We start from the raw sequence: 25,516 nt of genomic DNA, 5'->3' as shown, positions 1-25,516 counted from the left end.
TGGATGCATGTTGTGGTAGGAGCCCTGATGTGGCTCCCCTCCTAGCCTGACATTCTGAAAGGCAGCACGCCAGTGGTCCCTTGCCCTTCTCACTCTGTGGGTTGTATTCCGTTACACTTCAGATGCTCCTGCATGAGGAACTAGGGAGGCAGTAGGGACCTACATCCCCTCAATTGTGTCTTCAATTTTACGTATATCCTCTGCCCTGGCAAGTAAAATAATTTTTTCAGGTAAAATATTATTCTTTAGATTATATACTACCTCAGAGAAATGCATGGTTGCCCTTTACCTAGCTCCTTGTTGCCCATTTATTCTTCAGGAACTCCGTGAGTGGTACTCCTTTCTGAAGACAAGAGCTTTAGTTTTAGTTCTGTTCATCATCTGAATCGTCACGTCATGGTAGATAGATGATAGGTAGATGATCACTTGTCCATTTTCATCTGCTGTGTTTTTCGGATATGGCTTTGCAATTAGGATGAGTACTAAATTCTTGGATTATCGGTGTGGGCAGGTTAAGGGACACCAGCTAGGTAGGCATGGTGTGATAACCCAGGGCTGGCAACAAGCAAGCAATAGCACCCCTGGGCACGAAGAGGTAAGGAGAGGAAGAAGTTACCAGAACCTAGACAGAGTAACTGTGGGGGAGAGGTCTGCTTGACAAGATCTGCTGCTTTTTGGTAGTCTGGCGAGGAGGGAGACAGTGGAATGACTGTCCGGCTCTCACCCTCCCTCCTTCCAGTGTCCTGCTAGTGTCTGCCAGTGGTTTTTAACCCAACTGGAAGCCAGAAGTCAAGGGCATCCTTTGATTTAGTCCATAAAGTTGAGCCTCCTGAGGCCCAGAGCAGGGTGGAAAATGGCAGTGAGGCAAATGGAAACCTCCAGCACAGTTAGGTTGAAAGATGTTCTTAGAACCTGCAGAGATTTTATTTTTGGAAGAAGAGATGTTCACCTCTAAGGCAAAGTATTACTCTCGTGGACAGTGCCAGGGAGTCGAATCCTAAGCTTTTATCCTGAATATTAGAAGTTAGTTTGGAAGTAACTAACTTTATGTTATCTGTGGAATTTAACATATACCAATCTTACTATTAGATTGTGAACTAAATAACATTTGCTGCTAAACCCGCCCATTACCTCCCTCCCCCGTCTCCTATAATTCCTTATGACTTTCTAACCAATACTATATATGAAACTCTTCCCCAGGGAAAAGCAGCTAAGTGTGTGTCGGCATTGGGCATTAGGGGATGCGTGCGGCACCTCAGCAATTTCCTATTTATTTTCCATTCCCCCCCGCCCTTGTGTTTGAGATGAATATGTAAAGCCCTTCACACACTGCCGGGCAGGGAGTGATCGTAATCATTTCTCCCTTCCGAGGGAAGACTCTTCTTTACCCAGACACTGTGACTTCGTTGTGATCAGGATGTCCTGCTTTTAACAGTGGGTTATTTTGCTTTTAGATAAGTGACAGTTTGCTCTTTGATACATCAGACGATGAGGAGCTGAGAGAACAGCTGGATATGCATTCAATCATCGTCTCCTGCGTTAATGAAGAGCCCCTCTTCACTGCGGATCAGGTATAGAGGAGACATTGGTCCAGGAAAGAAAAAGGGAACCTCGAGCTGAAACACAGTTTCTTTTTTTTTTTTTTTTAAATATTTTATTTATTTATTTATTGGAGAGCGAGCGAGAGAGAAACAGCATGAGAGAGGAGAGGGTCAGAGGGAGAAGCAGGCTCCCCGCTGAGCGGGGAGCCCAACGCGGGACTCGATCCCAGGACCCTGGGATCATGACCTGAGCCGAAGGCAGTCGCTTAACCAACTGAACCACCCAGGCGCCCTGAAACACAGTTTCTTACTGTGGCAATAAGTGACGGGTTGTTGGAATTTACTTATTTTTCCTGCATTTTCTGTTTATGTAGACTTATCAGTTAACTCCTCCACTGAGAAAAGAAGAAGGTATATGTAATCTGAAGCAGACAGGATTATGTTAGTTGGGAAGATTTTTCAATATAGGCACTTTCCCAGTATAGGCCTTGTTAAAACAGTAACAGCAAGTTACTAAGGGAGGATTATTGCTTCAACTGAAATCATAAAAAATACTGGGAATTTTGTACGTTTTTTTAGAGTTAGCAAGACATGGCAAACTATACTGTATCTGTGCGGGAATTACCTACTCTCTCTAAAAGCCTGTGTAAAAATTATTAGCACTTATTAGAAGTACATATTATGCGCCCAGAAAGAAGTGAGCTTTATTCCTGTGGAATACTCTAATAATGTCAGCCCTGTATCCATTTAAACCACTTGAATCAGCTTTCTCATTGTCTGAATACTCGTCCCACTTGTGTTGTGTTGTCAAAATGCGGTGCAAGAACTTCTTCCTGAAATAACATGCTCCGCGGCTACTCTGACTGTGAACATTCCCACATTAAATTTTTAGGCTGGAAGGATGAGGTCAATAAAGAGATAAGTTATGGCAAGGTTGAGAGGGGTCTATTAAACATGTGCCATGTTGATGCTCCTTCGTCATATTTGTGGTTGGATTATTCCAGGCCTGGAAAGAGTGCAGTGCTTAAAATGCCAGATAATGGGGTAGAGGGCTGTGGGAGGTGGAGCATGATATCCCAGGGAAATACGTGACCCTGAGATCCGTTGTCTCCTCAGTGATCTATCTGCCTGAATGCCGTAAGCTGTTCCTGCTCCCAAGACATAGTGAAGTAGACTCTGCTTCTTCTCCAGTGTTTCATTGTGCTTTTTTACAATGCCCATTTGAGAAAATCTGCTTACTAATTAACATAATCCCCGCCTCCCCCAGATTTACTCTTCTTTCTCCTCAGTACAAGTATTACATCTTAAGCTTGCTGATTCATCCTGTATTTTTTCTAATAGTTTTTTTTTTTTAACTCTTAGATCTCTTTTTTCTAACTGTTGAGTAATTTTTCTAGTTTTAAGTTCTCACTGACTTCTGTATCCTTCTCAACTTTTCAATGTGGAGCAATACAAGATACTATCATAAGATTCGAGCAATGTTGCACACGACAGTGGATCATTGGTTGAAAGACAGAGACTTCTGAAATTTTCCTGCTTCTGTGCAGCCTTTTTTTTTTCTCTTTTAAGCTTCTACACTTCAAGTAATTTTTGAGTATTTCTTAATCTTCCATTAATTAATATGTGAAATTCTTTTTCTGCTGTTAAAGGAAAATTTTGCTGTCGTAGAGGTAATTTTTTGCTTTACGTACCAATTTTTTATACTGTTCTGTTTTTTAAATTTTATGTCAGTTTGATGAAGTGCTTTAGATTGAGCCCTGGCATGTGGCATATGGTATATTTTCTGTCATTTGCTTTCTTTTGACTATATGATCTGGTTCTAACACATCTGAAGTAAATTATATGTGTGTTTTTGTACCGTTTCTCAGACATTGCAAGATCTGATAGGGCTTACTGAATCATGATGGACATTAAATCATACTCTGTTTAATTTTGTGCTTAGCATATTGTAAATTTTTTTTTTTTTTTTTAATCATGTTCACTCTTGCAAGCAAAATTTTGATTATTCGGAACACCAGCTCCTCCTGCACACCGCTGGTTAGTGGAGAATTTAGTGCATTTCTACTCTGGTTGCTTCAGGGGAGCACCGTGTGCAGATAGATTGTTTTCCCAAGTGCCTCTGAGTAACAGTGGTATGTACATTTTGGAAGGTTATCGAAGAAATTGAAGAAATGATGCAGGAATCTCCAGACCCAGAAGATGATGAAACGCCCACCCAGTCAGATCGGCTGTCAATGCTGTCCCAGGAAATCCAGACTCTTCAGAGGTCCAGCACAAGCAGTTATGAAGAGAGTAAGACACGCTCCTTAAATTCATGCTCTTCATACTTCCTGTGTATCTCAGACCATCTCCAGAAAGCTCTGACTCTCATAGGCTGTGATACCCTTCTTCAGCCCTCCAACAATGCTCGGGCGTATTTTTATCATTGCTCAGGGACTTTGTCATTTTCACCTTTGAATTCTGTATTAGATGGCTTGGGCTGCTCTAACAAAGTCCCACATGTCCAGGGCTTAAACAACAGGAATTTATTGTCTCAGGGGTCTGGAGGCTAGAAGTTCAAGATCAAGGTGTGGGCAGGTTTGGTTTCCTCTGGGGCCTCTCGCCTTAGCTTGTAAATGGCGGGCTTCTCTGTCGTCACATGGCCTTTGCTCTGTGTGTGTCTCTGCCCTAATCTTGTCATTTTGTAAGACACCACTCATACTGGAGGAGGGCTTCAGTGATGTCCTAGCCTCACTCACGTGAGAAGTGCTGAGAAAAAACTGAAAGCGGGTTTCAGGGAATAGTCTTTCCTTTCATCTTCCCAGTCTTCAAAAAAAATTCACACATCGGGGCACATGTGATCAAGTATGTATTTAATTTTTTCACTTCAACTTCTATCTTCTGAAGTGTGCTAGAACCCTGCTAAATTGCGTGCAGTTTCTTGTCAGCAGGTAGTTTCTGTACTCTCCCTTGGCTTTTGTGTTTGTTCTTTTCCTTGTACGAGCTTTTTTCTGTCTTGACTGGAGTGCTGTTCGTGGAATGATTGAGTTAGACAAGTAAAGAATGTTGTTACACTCCTCAGCCTTTGAGGAGTAAGTTGCCCACCTACCTCTGCTCAGACCTGCCCACCAGAAGTTTTAGGATTACAAGAAGATCTCCCACAGTTTAATTGTTTAGAATATGATCTTCGCTCTTTTGGCGTAAAACACCACTCTCTTGAAACACTTTTCATCTTAGTATCTGCTGTGCTTTGCTTTTGGTCACAGGAGTAAAAAGGCTCTCAGTCTCTGAATTAAATGAGCTACTGGAAGAAATTGAGACCGCCATCAAGGAATTCTCTGAAGAGCTGGTGCAGCAGTTGGCCCTGCGAGACGAACTGGAGTTTGAAAAGGAAGTGAAAAATAGCTTTATTTCTGTTCTCATTGAAGTGCAAAACAAACAGAAAGAGCACAAAGAAACAGCCAAGAAGAAAAAGAAACTCAAGAACGGCAGCTCTCAGAATGGGAAGAATGAGAGAAGTCACATGCCCGGCACAGTAAGTGGTGTTTGCGGGAGTCCTGGAGTGCCTGGAGCCGCCCCTGTGGTGGTCCCAGGGCCCCAGGCCAGGGGCAGGCCCCCGCTCCCAACGCCTGCGTGTGCGGGCGGGCTTCTCGTGCTTCTCACGGGAGCACACGTGGGGCTCTGCTCTAGGAGACCCCTGTGCTCAGCTCTTGCAGAAAGGTGTTTTCTTGGTGAGCATATAATGGTTTTCCAAGTAATTCGATACTGAGATGTTTAGGAGGGAAGTCAGTGGAAGGAAGGCCGGGGAATAAAGAAGGAGGGTATCTTAAAGGTGACGGTTTCAATACAGCAAAGTGTTAATAGTGGTTATTTATGTTTGGTTGGTGGGCTTACGAATGGTATTTTCTTGTTTTTGCTTCTTTTGTATAATAAAAAATTAAAAGGGGGTGCATTTAAAGGTAGCCGAACTGTGCTGAGCCTACAGTCACAGACTGATTTGTAATCAACTTCCTCCTGATTTATCAGCCAAGTTGGAATATGAAGGTGTTCGAGGCAGTTATGTGATATCAGCCATTTGCCCTTGTATTTGGCAGATTAGAATATTCCTTTTTTTTTTTTTTTAAAGATTTTTTTTATTTATTTGAGACAGAATGAGAGAGAGAGAGAGAGAGCACATGAGAGGGGGGAGGGTCAGAGGGAGAAGCAGGCTCCCTGCCGAGCAGGGAGCCCGATGCGGGACTCGATCCAGTGACTCCAGGATCATGACCTGAGCCGAAGGCAGTCGCTTAACCAACTGAGCCACCCAGGCGCCCCCAGATTAGAGTATTTCTAACTGGTGAAAAAAAGTTTAGAGTATGTGAATCTTTGACTCTTCATATGAGATTTCTTGTTTTCTACCTTTTCATTTTTCTTAAGTGGCCCTATTTCGTGTGATTAAACTCCATCATAAACATTAACTAATTATATGAGATGTATTTATTTATGGGTTTTAGAGCCATTTCATTTTTCTTTGATCAGTTGAGACCTTCTATATAGCCACCTTCATTTTATTTGTATGTGAAGAAATGTTGATTTTATTTTTCTGAAGTATAATCGTTGGGCAAAGGGATCCATTTTTCTAAAAGGAATGTCCCTTTTTCATTCATGATTTTGATAACATGGTAATACAAATTACCACAAACTAGCTATTATGGTTTGTAATAATGTAAGTTCTGTCTTTGATTAAGTCTCAATTTATTTTTTCTAAGGAATACTTATCAGAGAAATGGTTCTTATTAACCAGACTCTGCTGGAACCCAGGGAAGAGAATGCAGTTCTAGGTTGCTGGGTCACCAATGAGCAGTTGATACAAACAAAAAGAATCTCCCCATTTAGCCTATTCATTGTCTGCTTTGGCCTGTGAGTAAATGGACATTTTCTTGGTATAAAGTCCGTTTGTTTGTTGAAAGGACATAGTTCATAAACTGATTTTGAGAAAGTTCTCAGATATGTGGTACAAAATATTTTTGAGAAATGGCAGTATTGATTGAAGAGGTGTTAATTAGTCGCTTCCAGTGACTACTCTGGAAAAGCAAAAACCCCCAAACATCCAAAAACATTTGTTTGAATATACAATGCTAGAAAGTTTGCTTTAAATTTCTGGAGCAAAATTTGTATGTTGTATTTTTTTAAAAATTGCACCTTTTAAATTGCCCTGTTATTCAAGGGTGATTAAACAAAATGCCTAGTTAAAAAGTCATAGCATGGTTGGTAATTTCTATCTGTCCGCTTTTAAGAATTACATGTAAACCCTCCATTTATTAGTGTTAACACTTGGCTGAGGGAAATAAATTTATCCCGAGAGGGGTATAAAGCCTCCTTTTTGTAACTCCCATATAAAAAGTGTTAGAGTGGATTCGTGGTGAAATGGTACATGGCATTTATATTGAGAAATGGATTTGGCAAGGCAACATTTAGATCTTACTCAAACCTTTATGAGTCTTGAAATAGATTCATAGTCAATTTTTTCACAGTATATGGACCTGTGAAGTTGCTTCTTGAGTCCTGATCTACTATTAGTAACAAAACCTTTAATCAGGTTACTAATGGCATTGCTAAGCATGTGGTACTGGTTCCCTCTATAAGCTGGAAAAAGACCATCCCATCTGCGACACAAGGAGTCTGAAATCTGTGATTCTGAAAAGGGTGGTAGGTGGCTCAAAAGAACCCTAAAGTGAAACGGCCAATTGGATAAACAGCTTGCAAAAGATAATAAATACCTTGTTAGACATTTTATGTAACGTGGTTTGGGCAAGTCCTGTCTCTCTGAGTTAGCTATCATCAGTAATACAAATGTCTAAAAATTGGTGACCTTCTTACAGAGATCATGCTTTATCTGTTTTCTAATAACATTAATCACTTTTTTCTTTTTACCTTGGATATTTTTGTTTTATTAGCAGGACTTGGTTTTCTTTCCTTAAGCATGGAATAGCTTCCTTCCATTTTTCCTTAAACATGTTTCATTGAAACAAAACATCCATTTGTAGTTGGTGTAACACTTTATCCATATTTGCTAGCTCTTCTCTTTGGTCCAAAGACACTAAAGAAATACCTGGGTGGAAATAGAACAGAGTTAAACTCTTTAGGTGTTAATTTTGGAGACTTTTTGTTTCAAACATTTTCTGTAGTGAAAAAAAGAATGGGGGGCTTAGGGATGCTATTTAGAGCATTAGATGGTTTTGGGGGGCATGGAAATACTATTAAATATTAAAGTATTGAGTATCTTATACAAGTGAAATGTTACCTTGATTTGTTTTAATTTTTAAAATCTGCTACATGTTGGCTAAGATAAAGCGATACACATTCATCCCGCAGATACTTGCAGGGTGTGTCTTCTTGTGCCGGGCACTGTTGAAGATACAGTGGCAAATAAAGCAGACAAGGCCCAGGGCCTGTTGGGGTTTATATTATAATGAGGGAGACAGGCAATAAACAAAGAAGGAATGACTGGACAGTGTCATTTTTGATAGTAATAAATGCCACCAAGACAATAAAAGCCTGGGTAAGGCGGTTGATAGCAATGCTGTTGGGGAGCTGTTTTTGATAGAGTGGTCACTATGTCACTGCTCCTTCTGATGAGCAAGGTAGTCCTGTCTTTTTCCAGTTCTCTGGAGAGGAGGTTAGAGGACTGGATCTTCTCTTTGGGAAATGAGACTCAAGAGAGCAGAAAACTTTTTATCTCTTCTGTCCTGTTGTTCAGCATCAGAAGAAAGAGGGGTGGGAGTGGAGTTTGGAATGGTTGACGGGTACTGTCTGTTAATCACTGTGGTGATCTGCATGCATGTTTTTGAACTGACCATGCTGTTCTGGGCCTTGGTGCTTTTATATATGCCACTCCCTTTTCTGGGGTGGCCCTCTATTCCTATTTTTCCCAGTACACTTGGGAGATTTTTTTCATTTTTTAATTTGACCTTTGAAATCCTGGACAGGCATTGTCTCCCTTTTTTAGAAGCTTCCTCGATGATTCTTCTTCCAATGCAGAACTGACTACTCTCTCCTTCTTTTGGGGTTAGTATTATTCCTCTTGACTATTTCTGTGGCACTGTCACACTGTATTATAGTTTTTTGTTTTCATGTCTGTCCGTCATGGGTCTCTAAGGATAGGAAGTGTCACTTTATCTTTATATCCTTAGGTGTAACATTAGGTACTAACAAATTTCTACTAATAAATGTGCGAAAGAAATAAACTTGCAAATCTGTATTTCTACCTAGGGTCTTTCTGTCAGGTGCCAGGCCCTTGGAGACCGAGGAGCCTATTGATTAAGAATTTTGGGTTAAGAGCTGTATTTGAGTCCTGTGCCTGCCTCTGGGTACATCTCCGTTTGAGTTTTGGGAGGGTTAAATGAAATAACGTATGGAAGACTAGTATATATCCTGAGTAAATGCTAGTTACATATCCAACTGCCTACTAGTTATCTCTCTCTGAAATTTATCAAACTAAAGTTACCGTTTTCCTAAAGTTGAATTTATTTCTTATATATTTTTCTTTTGGTTAGTTGAACAGTCTACTCATTCACTGAAATCAGTGCAATTTCTAAGTCAGAGGATATGCAGTTTTGGAGGGTTTTAAACAACCATCTTTTCATATGGTTCTACAGAAGTGAAACCCAGTAATTGCATAAGTGAGCAACCATTTCCCCATACCTCCAACCAACAATGGGTATTGTTAGCCTTTTGATATATACTGACCTGAAAGGCAAATAATGGTTTGATCTGTTGACTTCTGTATTCTTTTGTGAGTTGCCTATTAAGTCACATTTTAGATGTTTTTTGTATTTATTTATGAGGGTACACATACTTCTAATCTCATAGTATTGTACCCTGTTGTCATCATTGGATTAAATCTCACCTGGGAAGGAGTGCAGCCTTCCCAAAAGCTCATTCACATTGTTTTGTTGTTTAGCATCTCACCTAATTTTTGTTTTTTTTACACATCACTTAATGCCTGTTTGTTGAATTGAAACTTCACTATAAAGGAGATAGAATCCCAAAGGATTTGGTTTGTCCTATTTGAATTGTTGTTCTATCAGGGATTTTTGTTGTTGTTGCCAGTCTTCTGTTTATGTTGTATAGAGTCACAGACCGTTGGACTTCAGTGGCAGTTCACATGAGTACAAGAACAAGTCAGAGTATACCAGGTGTGTTTTAATTTAGCAGTGGTTGTCACCTAGAATTATCTGAAGTTGTAAAGACATGAGTGTTTACTTGCTTGGCATCATACCTCAGTATATGGATGAAATGGACATACTTCTTCCTTTAGGATCCGGTAATGTTTTCAAATTAAAAGTCACATGTAGGGTTGTGTTTTCTAAGTCTAGGGTTGAGAAGATAGGAATCTGTAGTGTCTTTTCTGTTTGCCGTAATCACTTGGCGCTTTCAAGAGAGAGTTCTCATGTGTGGGACTTAACACCAGCAATAATAAATAGTTGCCTTCAATTAACCTGAAGAAGTTAATTTTGAAACTTTTGGGGTATTAAGAATCAGTAACTCTGTTTTAAAAAGAATTGTATTGCCCTGTTGCTTTTGGGGGTTGGGGAGATAACTGCCTAATGATGGGGACAGCTAGGCCTTGGCTGATAGTCTTTCTTATATATTTCTTTCACAGATGCACTGCTCTGTATTTATGACTCACTTAGCTCATATTATGACGAATAGTCAAATCTATTTTGTTTCTCTTTTACATGCAGAAATGCCCCAGTAATAGTTTTTCATTTAATCTTCACCAAAGCTGACTTTAAGAGAAATTTATTTTCATTTAGATAGCTCTGATTAGATTGTTCTGAAGTTATTCCAGTTTGTTCCAGCTCCTAGCTTAGAAGGATCTGTTTTGACACTACTTGAATTTGGAGCTTTTGTTTAAAATAAGATGGACCTATTTTTTTTCTTCCCTTCTTTTTAATTTGGAATTTTCAAATTTCACATTTGTTAAGGTGATTTAGACTGAGGATTGACAAGGCAAACTACTGCCTGAGGGCCAAATTGGCCCTCTGCCTATTTTATAAATAAAGTTTTATTGGAACATAGCCATGTCCATTTATTTCCATATGGTCTATGGCTGCTTTGGTGTTACAAGGACAGAATTGAATAATTGTGACAAACTGTGTGGACTGCAATCTAAAATATTAACTCTCTGGCCCTTTATAGGAGAAGTTTTCCAACCCCTGATTTAGACTAAAATTTAATAAAATGAAAAGAATTTGAAGAAAAAAAAAAGATTCAAACTCCATTTAAAGTGAATTTGTATAAAAAGATCACTATATTGTGACTAAAATTTATTATAAAATGTAGCCTTGTTTTATCTGAGTGTATTGAATTGTTCTCTTCTTCAGGACCCCATCCAGCAGCCTGAATTATGCCTATAGGTAGTGATGCCTTGGCCAGTCCATCTCCAGGCCACTTGCGTAAGGCACTCTGCCTAGCAATAGACCTTTGTGCTCTGTGTGTCACATTCCCAAGTAGCTAAGTGAAGACAGCCAGCAGGTAGACCAGTTGTCTCTAGATTTGGGGCCAAATGAAAAACTTAAAAATGTTGGCAGTCCTCTGGGTACACTGTATTTATAGACAGTAATAAAAAGTAGCTTAAAGAAGGTAGAGGAGAAGTAGAAAAGGAGCTGATCCCCCTCCACCACTTTTTCTAAGTAGTGGTACTCAAGAGGATAAAGTCTGCCTATATATGTGAATAAATATTAATACATTTTCAACAGTGATTTCTTGGCTATCTTTGATAGCATTTCTCTGTTTTCTCTCTCTTTTTTCCTTATAGTTGACACACCAATGTTACATTAGTTTCAGGTGTATAGCGTAGTGATTTGGCAACTCTACGTTATACTATACTCACCACAGTGTAGCTACCATCACCAAACAACGCTATTATGGTAGCATGCACCTTTCATCCAGTAACTGGAAGCCTGTACCTCCCATTCACCTTCACCCATTTGTACCTCCCTTCCCCCGGCAACCACCAGCTTGTTCTCTATATTTAAGGGTCTGTTTCTGGTGTTTATTTGTTCATTTATTTTTTAGATTCCACACGTAAGTGAAATCCTGTGGTATATGTATGACTTATTCACTTAGCATAATACCCTCTCGGCCCATTCATGTTGTTGCAAATGGGAAGAATTCATTCTTTTTTATGGCTGAGTAATATTCCACCACATCTTCTTTATCCATTTATCTATCAATGGGCATATTTTGACTATTGTAAATAATGCTGCAGTAGATACAGGCGGTGAATATATCTTTTCGAATTGGTGTTTTTGTTTTCCTTGGGTAAATATCCAGTAGTGGACCATATGGTATTTCTATTTTTCATTTTTTGAGGAGTCTCCATGTTGTTTTCCACAGTGGTTCAATTTACATTCCCACTAACAGTACATGAGGATTCCCTTTTCTCCACATCCTCACCAACACTTGTTACTTCTTGGTTTTTTGATACTAGCCATTCTGACAGGTATGAGATGATAACTCATTGGGGTTTTGATTTGTTATTTCCCTGATGGTTAGTGATGTTGAACATCTTTTCATATTTCTGTTGGCCTTTTATGTGTCTTCTTTGGAAAAATGTTTCTTCAGGTCCTCTGCCCATTTTTACTTGGGTTATTTGTTATTTTGGTGTTGAGTTGTATAACTTATATATTTTTCATATTAACCCCTTATCAGATATATCATTTGCAAATATCTTCTTCCATTCAGTGGGTTGCCTTTTTGTTTTGTTGATGGCTTCTTTTGCTGTGCAGAAGTTGTGTGTGTGTGTGTGTGTGTGTGTGTGTGTAGTCCCAGTAGTTTATTTTTGCTTTTGTTTCCCTTGCCCAAGGCCACATATATAGAAAAATGTTGCTAAGGCTGATGTCCAAGAGATTACTGCCTTTGTTTTCTTTAAGGAATTTTATGGTTTCAGGTCTCACATTTAGGTCTTTCTTTTTTTAAGATTTTATTTATTTGAGAGAGAGAGATAGAGCATGGGTAGGGGGTGGGGAGAGGGAGAGGAAGAAGCAGGCTTCCCGCTGAGCAGGGAGCCCGATGTGGGGCTTGATCACAGGACGCTGAGATCATGACCTGAGCCGAAGGGAGATGCTTAACCAACTGAGCCACCCAGGCGCCCCTCACATTTAGGTCTTTAATCCATTTTGAATTTATTTTTGTATGTGGTATCAGAAAGTGGCCCAGTTTCATTCTTTTGCATGTAGCTGTCGAGTTTTTTCAGCACCATTTATTGAAGAGACTGTATATTGTATATTTTTTGTATATTCTTGTCTCTTTCCCCATTGTATAGTCTTATCTCTTTTGTTGTAGATTAATTCACTGTATAAGCTTAGGTTTATTTCTGGGCTTTCTATCCTGTTCTCTTGATCTGTATGACTATTTTTGTGCCAGTACCATACTATTTTATTGCTACAGTTTTGTAGTATTATCTTGAAATCTGGGATTGTGATACCTCCAGCTTTTTTCTTCTTTCTCAAGATTGCTTTGACTATTCGGGTCTTTTGTGATTCCATACAAATTTTAGGATTACTTGTTCTAGTTCTAAGAAAAATACTATTGGTATTTTGATAGGGATTGTGTTGAGTCTGTAGATTGCTTTGGGTAGTATGGACATTTTAGCAATATTTGTTCTTCCAGTCCATGAGCATGGTGTATCTTTCCATTTGTGTTGTCTTCAATTTCTTTCATCAGGGTTTTATAAAAGTTCTCAGAGTACAGGTCTTTTACCTCCTTGGTTAAGTTTACTACTTTGTTATTAGTGTATAGAAACACAACAGGTTTCTGTATATTAATTTTGTATCCTGCAATGTTACTGCATTCATTTATTAGTTCTAGTATTCTGTAGTCTTTAGAGTTTTCTATTTTTAGTAACATGTCATCTGCAAATAGTGACAGTTTAACTTTTTTCTTATCTATGTGGATGCCTTTTATTTCTTGTCTGATTGCTGTGGTGAGGATTTCCAGTACTGTGTTGAATAAAAGTGGGAGAGAGGATCTTGTCATGTTCCTAAAAGCTTTTCCTCATTGAGTGTTGTGTTAGCTGTCAGTTTGTCATATATGGCCTTTATTATCTTGAGGTATATTCCTTCTAAACCCACTTTATTGAGAGTTTTTATCATGAACAGATGTTGAGTTTTGTCAAATGCTTTTTCCTGCATCTATTGAGATGATCATATGGTTTTTATCTTTCATTTTGTTAATGTGATATATCACATTGATTGATTTGTGGCTGTTGAACCATTCTTGCATCCGAGGAATAAATCCCACTTAATTGAGGTGAATGATTCTTTTAGTGTATTGTTGAATTCGGTCTGCTAATATTGTGTTGAGAATTTTTGTAGATATGCTCATTAGGGATATTGCCTGTAGTTTTTTTGTAATGTCTTTGTCTGGTTTTGGTTTTGGAATAATAATGCTGGCCTCATAGAATGAATTTGGAAGCTTTCCTTCCTCTTCCAGTTTTTGGAATTATTTGGAGAGAATAGGTATCAACTCTTAATATTTGGCACAATTCGCCTGTAAATCCATGTGGTCATGGACTTTTGTTTGTTTAGAATTTTTTTTTTTTTTAAATTTTTATTTATTTGACAGAGAGAGACAAGAGAGGGAACACAAGCAGGGGGAGTGGGAGAGGGAGAAGCAGGCTTCCTGTGGAGCAGGGAGGCTGATGTGGGGCTGGATCCCAGGACCTTGGGATCATGACCTGAGCCGAAGACAGACGCTTAACCACTGAGCCACCCAGGCGCCCCTGTTTAGAATTTTTGATTACCGATTCAGTTTTGTTGCTAGTAATCAGTCTGTTCAGATTTTCTGTTTCTTCGTGATTCAGTTTTGGAAGATAGTATGTTTCTAGGAATTTATCCATCTCTTCTAGATTTTCCAGTTTGTTGGCATATAATTTTTTGTAGTGGTCTCTTACAATCCTTCATATTTTTCTTTATTGTAATGGGCATTCCTAAAAATTAGTGTTAGGGCCATAGAATGGAAGGTCATTGTAGGGCAGAGAGAAACTTGGATGTGTAATATTTATTTTAATAATTCACACCTATGAATTATGAATTAGTTTAGATGTAGAACAGTTTTATTTTATGAAAGATAGTATTGCCTAGAGAAATATATGTCACCGCCAGTTTTTGTTTACCATTATCTACTATTTGTTTTCTGCAATTGTCTTTTGGTAACAGACTGGTAATAGTGAGCTTTCATGACCCAACAGTTAAAAATCAGGAGTCTGTTCTTGACTCTTTATGCTTTGGAGAGGTTTGTTAATTGTTTGTTAATATAACACAAATTCACATAAAAGCCACAATATGCCAGGAAATTGTATTCTTATTATATACTGAGAGTATTCATGAGTATCAGGAAATAATTCATAAAATTACCAGGGTTAATTATTTTACTCTAATTTTAATAGCTTTGAAAATGTTTGCCAACACTAATTTAATTACCACATTAATATTAAATTACGTAAAGATTTTTAAAAATGTTCAAATACAAAAAAAATTAAATTGATAATATTCCATTTAACTCCTAACCTTGAAAATCTTCATACACATCTTCCTGTTCTGAGAGCAAAATTCCAAAATAGTTTAATATTCAAGACATATTCAAATATTTATCTACTTTGGTATAATTCATATTTTCTAATTTACTTGGATCTGGTTATTTTTTTCTGCAGAAACTTTTTCAGTAGAATTTGCATTTACAACTGCTTTATAATTCACATTAAAAGTATTTGATCTGAAGAAGTGTCAAACAGACTCAAATTTTACATCTTAGGTAATACTTATTTGAATATTTTTGCTTTGTAATTTTTTTACAATTATTGTTTTCAATTCTGTTTTTCTTGTATTTTGTGTTTCGATTATTTTAAGAATTTAAAAATTAAAAGTACTGTTCTATAAGTCAGTATTTGAAAATCATGTCATTCAAACTATTGCAAATGCTGTGATTTATGAGGAACCATAATTATGTTTGAATTTCACTTTCTTTTGAATCTCTTGAGTATAAAGAATATTTATGGAGTCAGAGCATAAATTAGGATACGAGTCAGAAATAGATGAAAAGCATTTCTTAATTGCTTTTCCTAACCTTTTTTCTGACACTGAGCTTTGAATTTGGGATTTTTAAAAGATTTCCTGGCTTGTTAGAGATCTGTGCCCGTGGGTCTCAGATAAGGCTAAGAGAAAAGTCTGGTAGCAGGAATAGTCTGAATTTCCTGGCCTCCTGGTTAGTTTGGCCTTCCCTGTGCTGGATCCTTCTTTCGGTGAAATTAGTTAAGCTGGTGAATGTTCTGTGCAGAGAATGATTTGATATATTTAGGACTCCAGAAAAGAATTAACAGATCACATCGCTGTATCTGATTCTTGTTGCTTTTCAGTTTACACAGTGTTTGTGTTTACTAGCTCTTTTCTTTCTCTTGTTCAGAAAGACCTTGAATTAGCTGCAAGTGTTACTTGTTTTCAGTTTAAGCTTTTTGGCTGAGTTGTATATTTAGTCACGGACAGTAGTTTCTTTTCTTCATGTTGTCTTCAGCTCCTTAGGCTAGAGACTATCTGTAGTCAGGAGTGTATTATTTCTCAGGTTTTGTTTTATTTATATGAGAACTAAAACTACTCATTACTTGTTCTGGAGAAAAGTAGAAAGATGTGGTTACTTCTTTTTGGGAGCTATGTCCCCCCAAATGTTGTTCTAGCCTTTCTAGAGAAATGTTTTGAATATTTTTGGATATCAGTATTTGCTGAACGCTCTAAGTGACTCCCATGGACTACTTCATTTAATCCTCACAGCGACCCTACAGATTTTATTAATATTCCTGCCATTTCATAAATGGGTAGACAGAAGCTCAGCAGAGGCCTTAGCTCACAGAACCTGTACATACTGGCACGAGGATGTAACACAGAGGTGTGTGCAAGGGACCCTTGGCTCTGCGTTTCTCCTGGTAAGCGGTGCAGGTGTTTTGTCTGTGGCCTTGGAGATCTTGGCTCCTTTCCCTCTTCTGTCAGATTTTTCTAATTTTTGTTTTTAATCTCCTGTATCTTGTTTATACTTTGCTCCTGGTTTTGTATGGGAAAAGATTCTAGAGATTGGCTGATTTTGAGACTTAAATACCTACTCACGCCAGGGAAGGAAATGGTCATGAGGTAGCTGTGAGTATTCTCATTGTAAATCATGCGACTGGAGCCCCGGATTGACTAAACTTCTTCCCCCATCCTCACTGTTACTTTGGCACTTTGTCAGCAGTGAGGGAAACAATAAAGTAAATACTGTAATGCTTAATCATTTTCCTGCTTATAAATGGGCTCATATCAAAAATTCCATTCTGAGAAGGGCATTTTACAGAGCTATTAACTCCTTTGTAAAGATACGGTGGAAAACAGATGGATAGATTACAAGGTAATTTTAGACCCCCAGAATCTTTACTAGCTCTTCACTTTGCATTTGAACATTTGGATCCTTCAAATTTAGAAATGGTAGATTAAATGGAGGCAGGATTAGGTTTTCTGACGTACTTAATATTGCAGTTGTTTATTTTAATTAAGCTAAATTAAGAAATCCTTAATATCCTTTATTTCATCGAGCGTTCCTAACCGCGAGACTTCTGAAAGTGCTTTGACAGGTCTGTAGTACTTTTACCGTGAGAAATGTTCAACAAAGGAATGCTTCTCTTCTCCTCTTCCTCCTCCCTCTGCCCCCCCGAATAAAATTTAAGCATAGACAAAATCTTCCCTCTGGCCCAGTTCAGTACCAGAAGCACCTAATCACACCATGTCTGCTCTCAAGGTTATAAATGTAGTGTTTCTAAATGAGCTGATGTTTACTGAAAAGTAAATTTAATCTGTCTCTGGGGTTTTATCTTTTTAAAGTTCATTTTGCCTTCCAAAAGGGGTATTGTTTTATGGAATTTATAGGGCAGTTGTGAAACCACCTATTGTGTGTTCTTGGAGCTCTTTTCCTATTTCTTCCTTGTCCTGCCTGGTCTTTCCTTTCCTTGATCCTTCTAGTTCATTGATCTGCGTGCTACTCTTTTGTTATCCTAGAGGTTTTGTATTTCTTAGTCACTCCATTGTTTTACAAACCTTGTCAACAAGATTATTTATCTTTATTAATTTCACACTGACTTCCTAGACCGGGTTCTTCAGTGGTCTTTTTCAGAACTTCATCATTGACTTCTTTGACAAATAACTTTGTATCTTATCATGTCATCTGTCTTCTGTTCACCTTCAGATTATTTTTGCTTTTTAGCTCTTTAAAAAAAAAATTTCTCTCCTAAACAAGTCAGAGAAAAAATTTCTCTTCTCAATATGGTTACCCCAGGTGCTAACACTCCTGGGCTCTGGTCTTAGAAGTGTCAAACTGTGGCTTAGTAGACATCTATAAATGCCATTGGGGTAGATAACTCTGAATGTGTCATTTGGCTGTGCAGTTTTGTCCTTCTAGAGCACTTACATTATAACCTTATGTGACCTTGCAGTCCCATACTGGTGTGTGTGTGTGTGTGTGTGTTTTGATTTGCCTTCTTAAAGAAACCATGGATAATCTCGGTTGAGATAATTCATAGATTCATACGATTTACTAATAAGAGACCTTTACAAATGATACCACTTCATCACCTGTTTCACTGGTGTGGAAACAGGCATGTGTGGGTTTAGTGACTGCTCCTTAGTCAGACGTCGGTGGCAAGGCTGGGAGAGAGCTCGGAGCCCTGCTTTCTATTTCAGTATTTTTCTATCCCAGTTGACTCTTGGAAAATTTTCTGATTCCAAATACTTCTGACTAAGGTGTGATTCCTAGTTCCATCGCCAAATCTGAAAGTATTTCACTGGTATGGGTAATAATTGCTACAGAATTTTCTAATTTCAGCCAGCGACTATCCATCGAATGCCTCCTGCGTGCTGAGGATGGGTTTGTGCTTTGTTGGCACACGAAAGAAGTGTCTGACATTATTTCTTCCTTTAACGATTGTGAGAACTTAGTTAAATTTATTAAAAAATTAACCCAAACTGGGGCACCTGGGTGGCTCAGTTGGTTAAGTGTCCTACTCTTGATTTTGGCTTAGGTCATGATCTCAGGGTTGCGAGATCGAGCCTCTTGTCATGCTCTGTGCTGGGTGTGGAACCTGCTTGAGATTCTCTCTTTCCCTCTTACTTTGCTCCCCCTACCCCCCGCCCCAGCTCTCTCTTCCTAAAAAAAAAATTTAACCCAAACTTTCTTTTTTCTTTCTCTGCTGTTTTTCTTTAGATATTGTGCCTCATCCCCACTTTAAAAAAAATCTGGATTATCTTTTTTTTTTTTTTACTATTATGAGATAGACATATGTTGATCTCTAATTATGTGTCAGGCATGAGTATTAAGGATGCAGAGTAAATCCCAGCATGCGGGGGCATGCTACGTGGGGATCCAGCTGACAAACCATGCAACGTACTTTATGCAGTGATTCTCAGCCAGGCCAGTTTTGCCCCCCCGTACGATTTTAGGCAATGTCCAAAAACATTTGTCCTTGTCACAAGTGGATGAGGTGTTGGGCAGTTGCTACCGGCATTCCCAGTAGAGGCCAGTGATGCCGTTCAACACACCACACTGCACACTCCACCCCACACAAACAGCTGTCTGACTTCACATGGCTGTCAAGGTTGAGAAAACTAGGTGAACAGTGATAATTGCTGTATTCAGAGTAGCTACCATGTTCTTGGTGGGTTCTGTGTCTGGCACCGTCTCGTGATGGAGGTGTGGATAAGTTGCTATTGCCCCTAGTTTGGTTTAGGGGTCTGGGAAGGCTGAGTTGAATCTGGAGAACAAGAAGAAGAAGGGGCAGGCCTACCAAGCAGAGGGCATGGTGGGGGCAGCCATCTGGAGGTGACAGGCACATCTGGGGCCCTGTAGGTGGTTCACTATGGCTAGAAGTTGAGAGAGCAAGCTGAAGGCGAGAGAGAAAGTCACTCAAGAAGAAGGTGAGGAAGTAGCAAAGTAGAAGCTGGAAAATGGGTAGCTTTGTATGCCATGCTAAGGCGTTTGTTTGGTCGTTATGTAAAGGCTGTAGGAAACCCAAAAAGAGGTTTTAAGTGGATCATTACCTGGGCAGATTTGTCTTTTGGGAGGATAAATTCAGTGTTTCAAGGAGAACTAATTGGAAGGGGGCAACTAGAGAGACGTTGACTCAGAGGCACTCATTCAGGTAAGAAATGAGCCATGAAGTTACAGTAGGGCCGGGAAAATGGTTGAACTTCAGAGATATGAAAGAGGTGGAATCTCTTGGTTGGGCAGCAGGGAAGAGAGGATGAAGGGTCCGGTCACTGATTCCTGACTTGGGCAAGCATAGGTAGAACACATGTGCCCCCTCCCAAAGGGAGATGCACAGGTCTTGTTAATAGCAACTGCGTGGAGCCTCCAGCCCGGCATCTTTGGGGGGTTACCTGCTTTTCCCGTCCGCTCTGGATGTAGCCTCTATGATGCCAAGGTTAAGTCTGCCATGTTAGCACATCCGCCCACCAGGATGGAGCAAGAACAGGGCCGCCGCAGTAAAAACTGCTTATGGGAAGGAGGGGAGAGTGGGACTACTCGGCAGCTCCCGTTTCACCACCACTGGGGGAGGCTAACAGGACCCCTGTGCACTGGCCGCGGATGGAACTCCTGGGTTGGCCGGTTTGGCTGCTTTTGGTTTTGCTCTCTGAGGGGATCTCTCTTGTCCATGGTCCTTTGTAGCTCATCGGGGAGGGTGTTTACTTCGTGTTGCAGCTCAGATGTCACCTCCTCAGAGAGCTTTTCTCTGACCTCCCGATACAAAATAGGCGTCCCGATTTTTATTGCCGTGGTGCAGCTATCAGCTGGGGCGTTACTTGTTTGACTCCTGGCCCCGCTTCTGCTGGAATGTCAGGTCATCAGGGGAGGAGGGGCTTGGCTGGTGTGCTCGCTCGGAGTCGCTAAGACCTGTGATATCTGGCCCCTGTTTTTTGAAAGAGTGGATACATGCATGAGAAAGGTAGAGAATGCTCAAGAGGAATAGGATTAAAAAAGAAACAAAACTTTTATTTCTGGTGGGAGAGAGGAAGATGAGTTCAGGTTTGGATATGATGAGTTTTAGCAATATTCAGGTGCAGATGGCCGAGAGGCCATTGAACACGCAAGTGACACTCAGTGACGTGTCCTGGGCCCTTCCTCAGTGCCAGGCTCGGTTCTCAGCCCTTTCCTGATCTTAGCAAAGTGGAGCTGTACATTGGTGGCAGCAGAAGTGAAAAACGGCGGGGTGGGACCGTTCAGAGCGCGTGCATGAGAAAAACAGTAGGGACAGACCCCCCCGGGGGACACCGGTATATGAGAGCCGAGCAGAGAAAGGGCCACCTCTGGGAAGGGGCAGCCCGAGGGGCAGGCGGAAGCCAGGGCCAGGAGCCTGCGGCATCCAGGGCAGGGGCACAGGTGGAGCGCTTACCGGGGGTCTCAGAGGGATCTGAAAAGTGTCCCTGGACCTCAGCATCAGAGAAGTGACCCGGGAAGAGCTGTTTGAGGAAACCCTGGGGAAAGGAACTTGGTTGAGGGCTGGAGAATTTAAAGTTGCCCCTGAGACAGAGCGGGCCGGAGGAAGAGTTTGAAAACAGCGAGGGCAGGACAGGGTGGCGCTGTGATTCCTGGCTGGCGGTGGGGATTGATGGCCGCCGGGGCGCTGGGGGAGGGATGGGCTCTGACGTCTCTCGTGAACCTTGAGATTTTGCTGTGCTGTCCTTTTCCCGCTGGGGCGGGAGGCAGTAACATGGTGCCAGCCACCTTGCTTCCCTGCCCAGGCCGCCGCGGGGGCCACCGGCCCCAGCTCCGGACTCAGCCCCCCTCAGCCCCGGGGCACGGCTCTAGGGAGAGTTCCTTTACTTGTCTCGCTGGGATCAGCTCTTAGCCATGTGCTTTGTGCTTTTCCGGGTCGCTGTGGCTTCACGTGGCCGTGCTTCCACCTCCTTCCACCCCGCCTGGCGCTGTGGTTGCGGGACAGCCATCTTTCAGGAGTCATCCGTCGGGCGACCAGCGCTGTGGCGGCTCAGCGGAGCCATGGCTGCACGTTTCATAAGGAGCCCTAGGTTACAGCTGGACCCAGGAGTTTAAGAATGTGCATCTGTCTTCTTACTTATGTTTTTGCCATGACAGACATTAGGTTTCGAACTGCGGAGGTACAGCTAGTGTTTTTAAGAACGTGCTGCCCAGATGTAAAGTATCCCTCAGTCTCCTGATGCATGGATGCTAAAACTGTTCACCTTGTTTGACAATGTCTAGCTTCAACGTGCCTAGAGATAATGGAGTCAGGTTACATAGAGAATGAAGTGTTTTTCTCTTTGTTGCTTTTGAGAGGAAATACGTTTGGTAGAGTTTAAAAAATGGCTCTAGCCTCTGGTGCCTAAGTTCATCTCTTGATAATCTGCTTAGAAATGTGAACAAATTATGTGATAGCATATGAAAAAGCTACAAAATACAAAAATCTACAGAATACTTATGTGTAGGTTTTCCTTTAAAACTAGCCTACTCCATCAAAGGGAATATGGTTATGCTGTCAGCCAAGTGAAGCATGTTCAGTCAAGGTGACCAGACCAGACATTTCATTCTTGCCAGAACAAAATGGCATGCAGTCTGGGAAGGGCTCTGTGGGGAGGGACCATTTAGGAGGAGAGGCATGGTTGTATATGTTCTCCAAAGACGGTAACATTTGGTAGTCAGATTTTCGATAATACCACTGAGTACATGACTGATAAAGAGGCATTTAGCTCCTTCAAAGATGAAACTTCTTGGTGTTTCTCAGCTTTTTGTTGTTAGGACTTCTTTACACTCTTAAAATTCATTGAAGACCCCAAAGAGTTTTTGTCTACATAAGTCATATTGATGGATAATTGCTCCATTATAAGATAAAATTTTTAAAAATTTACTAACTCATTTAAAAATACCAATAAGAAATTCATTAATGTTTACACAAATAGCATATTTTTACGAAAAAGAACTCTAATTTCAAAAATTCAGTGAGAAACAGTGGCATTCCTGTGCATTTTTGTTAATCTTGTTAATACCTGGCTTAATTCAAGAGAGCTAGAGTCTTAAATCTGCTTCTACATTCAGCCTGGCATTTGGAATATTTCACTATAAGTCATGAAAGAATGAAAGTGAAAAAGGCAAATCATGCCTTAGTATTTCTGAGAAAATAATTTTGAGCTCATGAACCCTAAGAGTGTCTCAGGGACCTCCTGGCGGGGGGTTCCTGGGCCACACTTTGAGAATCACTGGGCTAAACCATACGTTCTTGAAAGCAGAGACCATTGCCTTGCTTTCCTCTTCTGTTCCGTGGGGCCTGGTAAATACTCGTTATATTGACTCAAGTGTGTTTACTGTTTCAACTTTCCTCTGTAAAAATCCAGAGAGAGGACCCATCTGGTCAATGGGGACTGAACTCCCGTTCCGGGATGCCTTCCTCCTTAATTAGTCACGCCCTAAGAATCCATCTCAGGCCTTTGACTCAGCAGCCAGAGGAGTGACAATGGCCTCTTTTCCCCAGTCTGGTGGCATTGCAGACTGGTTACAAATCAAGATAAGTAGTTGAGGGAAAAATTATTCCCTTTAGAGTACAGTGAGTTCTCGGAAGCCTTGGAGGTTGCTGGGGGAAGAAGCTAGAATTGTTTCCTAGAAACAGCGGGAAAGTCTGCAGAAGTGTGCGGGGCCTGCTGGCACATGGGATCCACTGTGCTCTCCAGGAAGCATATGTGCTCTTGCAGTTCGAGTTTTCTGCACCAAGGCAGTGGCAGGTGGCCCGCAGAGCGAGTGGGAAGCCGTCCTCAGCTCTCCAAGTAACAGCATTCTCATTTGCCAAATGTTATGTTCATGTTTCTCCAAACTTGCGGTAGAAATATGCACACTTAGGCTGAAAATATGCATACTGTTAGTATTAAGTTTTCAGACTTTTGATACAATGTAGGTAAACAATATCAAGAGGTATCTTAAAAGTTACGCGGGTAAATTTTGCCTAAGACAAAGATGTGTACAACTTAGGATATTTACATTAGAGCAAATTTATTTATCAGCCAGGTGAGGAAAGTCTTCATGAATATAGTAGCATAAAAGCAATTGTTTTTGCATTTGACTTGCAAGGGAATGGAAGCAAAAACTGTTTAAAAACAGCATGATTTTGTCTGTTTTATCTGAATGAGTAGTGGCATTTTCTAACTGCTTGTCTCTTGGGCACATAAATCATGGTGGTGCATTCTTACTAATAGTCTTTGAACTTCTTTCTCTGTCCTTTTCTTCCGGGCCGTATATTGCTGCCTTTAGCGCTTCAGCATGGAAGGGATCTCAAATGTCATTCAGAATGGCCTCCGCCACACCTTTGGAAATTCAGGTGGAGAGAAACAGGTGCTGGGTTATCCTTATTTTCCTCATTCTCTGCTTTTTCATTTCCTGCGTAAGTGAAGGTCCTGTGAAAGCTGGCAGTTTTACTAATTTACTAAGACTGTTGCTTAAAAGAGAGAAGTGAAAGTTCATCATTTTTATAGTCTCGATAATGCATACAATTCCCTTTAGGAAAAAGCATTTTTCAAATTGGACAAAAGACTAAATGCATTCTTAATACATGTTTTAGAACTCCATTTTCTACTACCTTTAAACAAATTGCACTGACATAAGGAGTTGCATGTATAGAATATATAGCTAAACTAGAATATACTATGCTAATTCTAAAAGTTTGAGAAACGATATCATTTTGCGGGGGGAAGAAAGCTGATGTTGGTGTCTTTTTGACAGGAGTTCTAGGTCAAACATGTCAGTAAGAGTATATATATCTTACCTCCTTTTAAATGAAATTCAAGTGTTTTTAAGGTGTATCATGTAGTTAGCCAACTCACTCTCTGCCAAGTGAGGCATGCGACATGATTTAATATAAAATTATACATGGATAGAAGTACACAGTCAAATGTGTAGTAATTTGCTTTATATTAACATTTTTGTACAGTGATTTAAGGAGGATCATGAACACAGGAAACACGTCTACATTAATGAGTGTGCTTAAAATTACTTTCCACAATTTGAAATTTTCACTTCACAAAGAAAACTTTTCAATGTAGCTCTTAAGACTTAGAAAGTGTGCAGAAGGTAGCTTTTGGCAGTTTATCAGAAGAAAGCATTTGAGCGTAGAAGGGCAAGAAGGGCAATAATCAATATTAAATAATCCTTCACACAGACATTTCCAGCTCCATGAAGGGATGGTCTAATTTTTTTTTTTTTATTCTGGCACCTCTGCCTCTCTCAAACTCACAGGCTGGCATAATAGCTTCCGGGCTGACCCACACATACCAGTGGGCCAGGGAGCGTAGCTGGCTAGTGCGCGGGGTTGGGGTGGGGCTGGCGCTGCTTCCTGATGCTCTCAGAGGCCAGCTTGCCTGCCGCTCACGCTGTTGTGAAGCCCCAGGGGGCTTGTTTCCGGCTTCCTTCACAGAGAAACATTCAGTGCTACAATTGGGTATCACCTTGGAGAAGTCTACACCAAAAAGATGGTGGGAATTGTTTCTTACACATGGAATAATTCACTTTTCCTACTTTTCTGTACCTAAGGAGCCAGTTCCTGTTAAACCATTTTACCTTGTCTTTTGATTATGAGGTCACCCAAGGGTGAAATCACTCATGGAGGGTTAGGAATAGAGCAGAGATTTAGAGCAAGGACTAAGTAATGGGTGGGTCTTAAAAGATTCTGGGTAAAAGACAGTAGATCTCCAGATGAGCACATGCAAACCACACTGAACTAGATAGTTTTTGGTGGAGTGGTCAGAATAGGTACATCTGGACAATAATTTTTAGATTCTGCTTTCATGGGACATACTTAATAGGCCATAAATCTGATACTTGTGAGCCTTTACAGTGGTGAACGAGACTGTCTCAGTATCAGATGTGAATTTTTATTATTCACTAGGCCATTCTCTCCTTTCACTTTTCTCTTTTCCCTTAATGCCTTTAAACATCCTAAATAA

The 25,516-nt window shown here is 40.3% G+C and overlaps 1 protein-coding gene across 4 annotated transcripts in view; it reads left to right on the top strand.

Moving 5' to 3' along the window:
• The window catches only part of FEZ2 (fasciculation and elongation protein zeta 2), a 41,312-nt gene that overhangs the window by 9,040 nt on the left and 6,756 nt on the right, over positions 1-25,516 (top strand). For 2 of the 4 annotated variants that reach the window (XR_004678480.1, XM_035000904.1), the window contains exons 3-5: positions 1,455-1,571; positions 3,692-3,833; positions 4,787-5,055. Coding sequence is in view for 3 of the 4 variants with exons in the window: in XM_035000904.1 (XP_034856795.1) it covers positions 1,455-1,571; positions 3,692-3,833; positions 4,787-5,055 (528 nt within the window). In the remaining variant the exon portion in view is untranslated. Of the gene's footprint in view, positions 1-1,454; positions 1,572-3,691; positions 3,834-4,786; positions 5,056-23,828; positions 23,910-25,516 lie in introns of all 4 variants that reach the window. The other 2 variants (XM_035000902.1, XM_035000905.1) reach the window with 2 other exon arrangements.

Source organism: Mirounga leonina, unplaced genomic scaffold (genome assembly GCF_011800145.1).
Source record: "Mirounga leonina isolate KUSES-001 unplaced genomic scaffold, KU_Mleo_1.0 Mir_125, whole genome shotgun sequence".
In the NCBI taxonomy this organism is placed as follows: domain Eukaryota; kingdom Metazoa; phylum Chordata; class Mammalia; order Carnivora; family Phocidae; genus Mirounga; species Mirounga leonina.
Note: the sequence above shows the minus strand (reverse complement) of the source record. Positions and strands in the feature narration are given on the sequence as shown.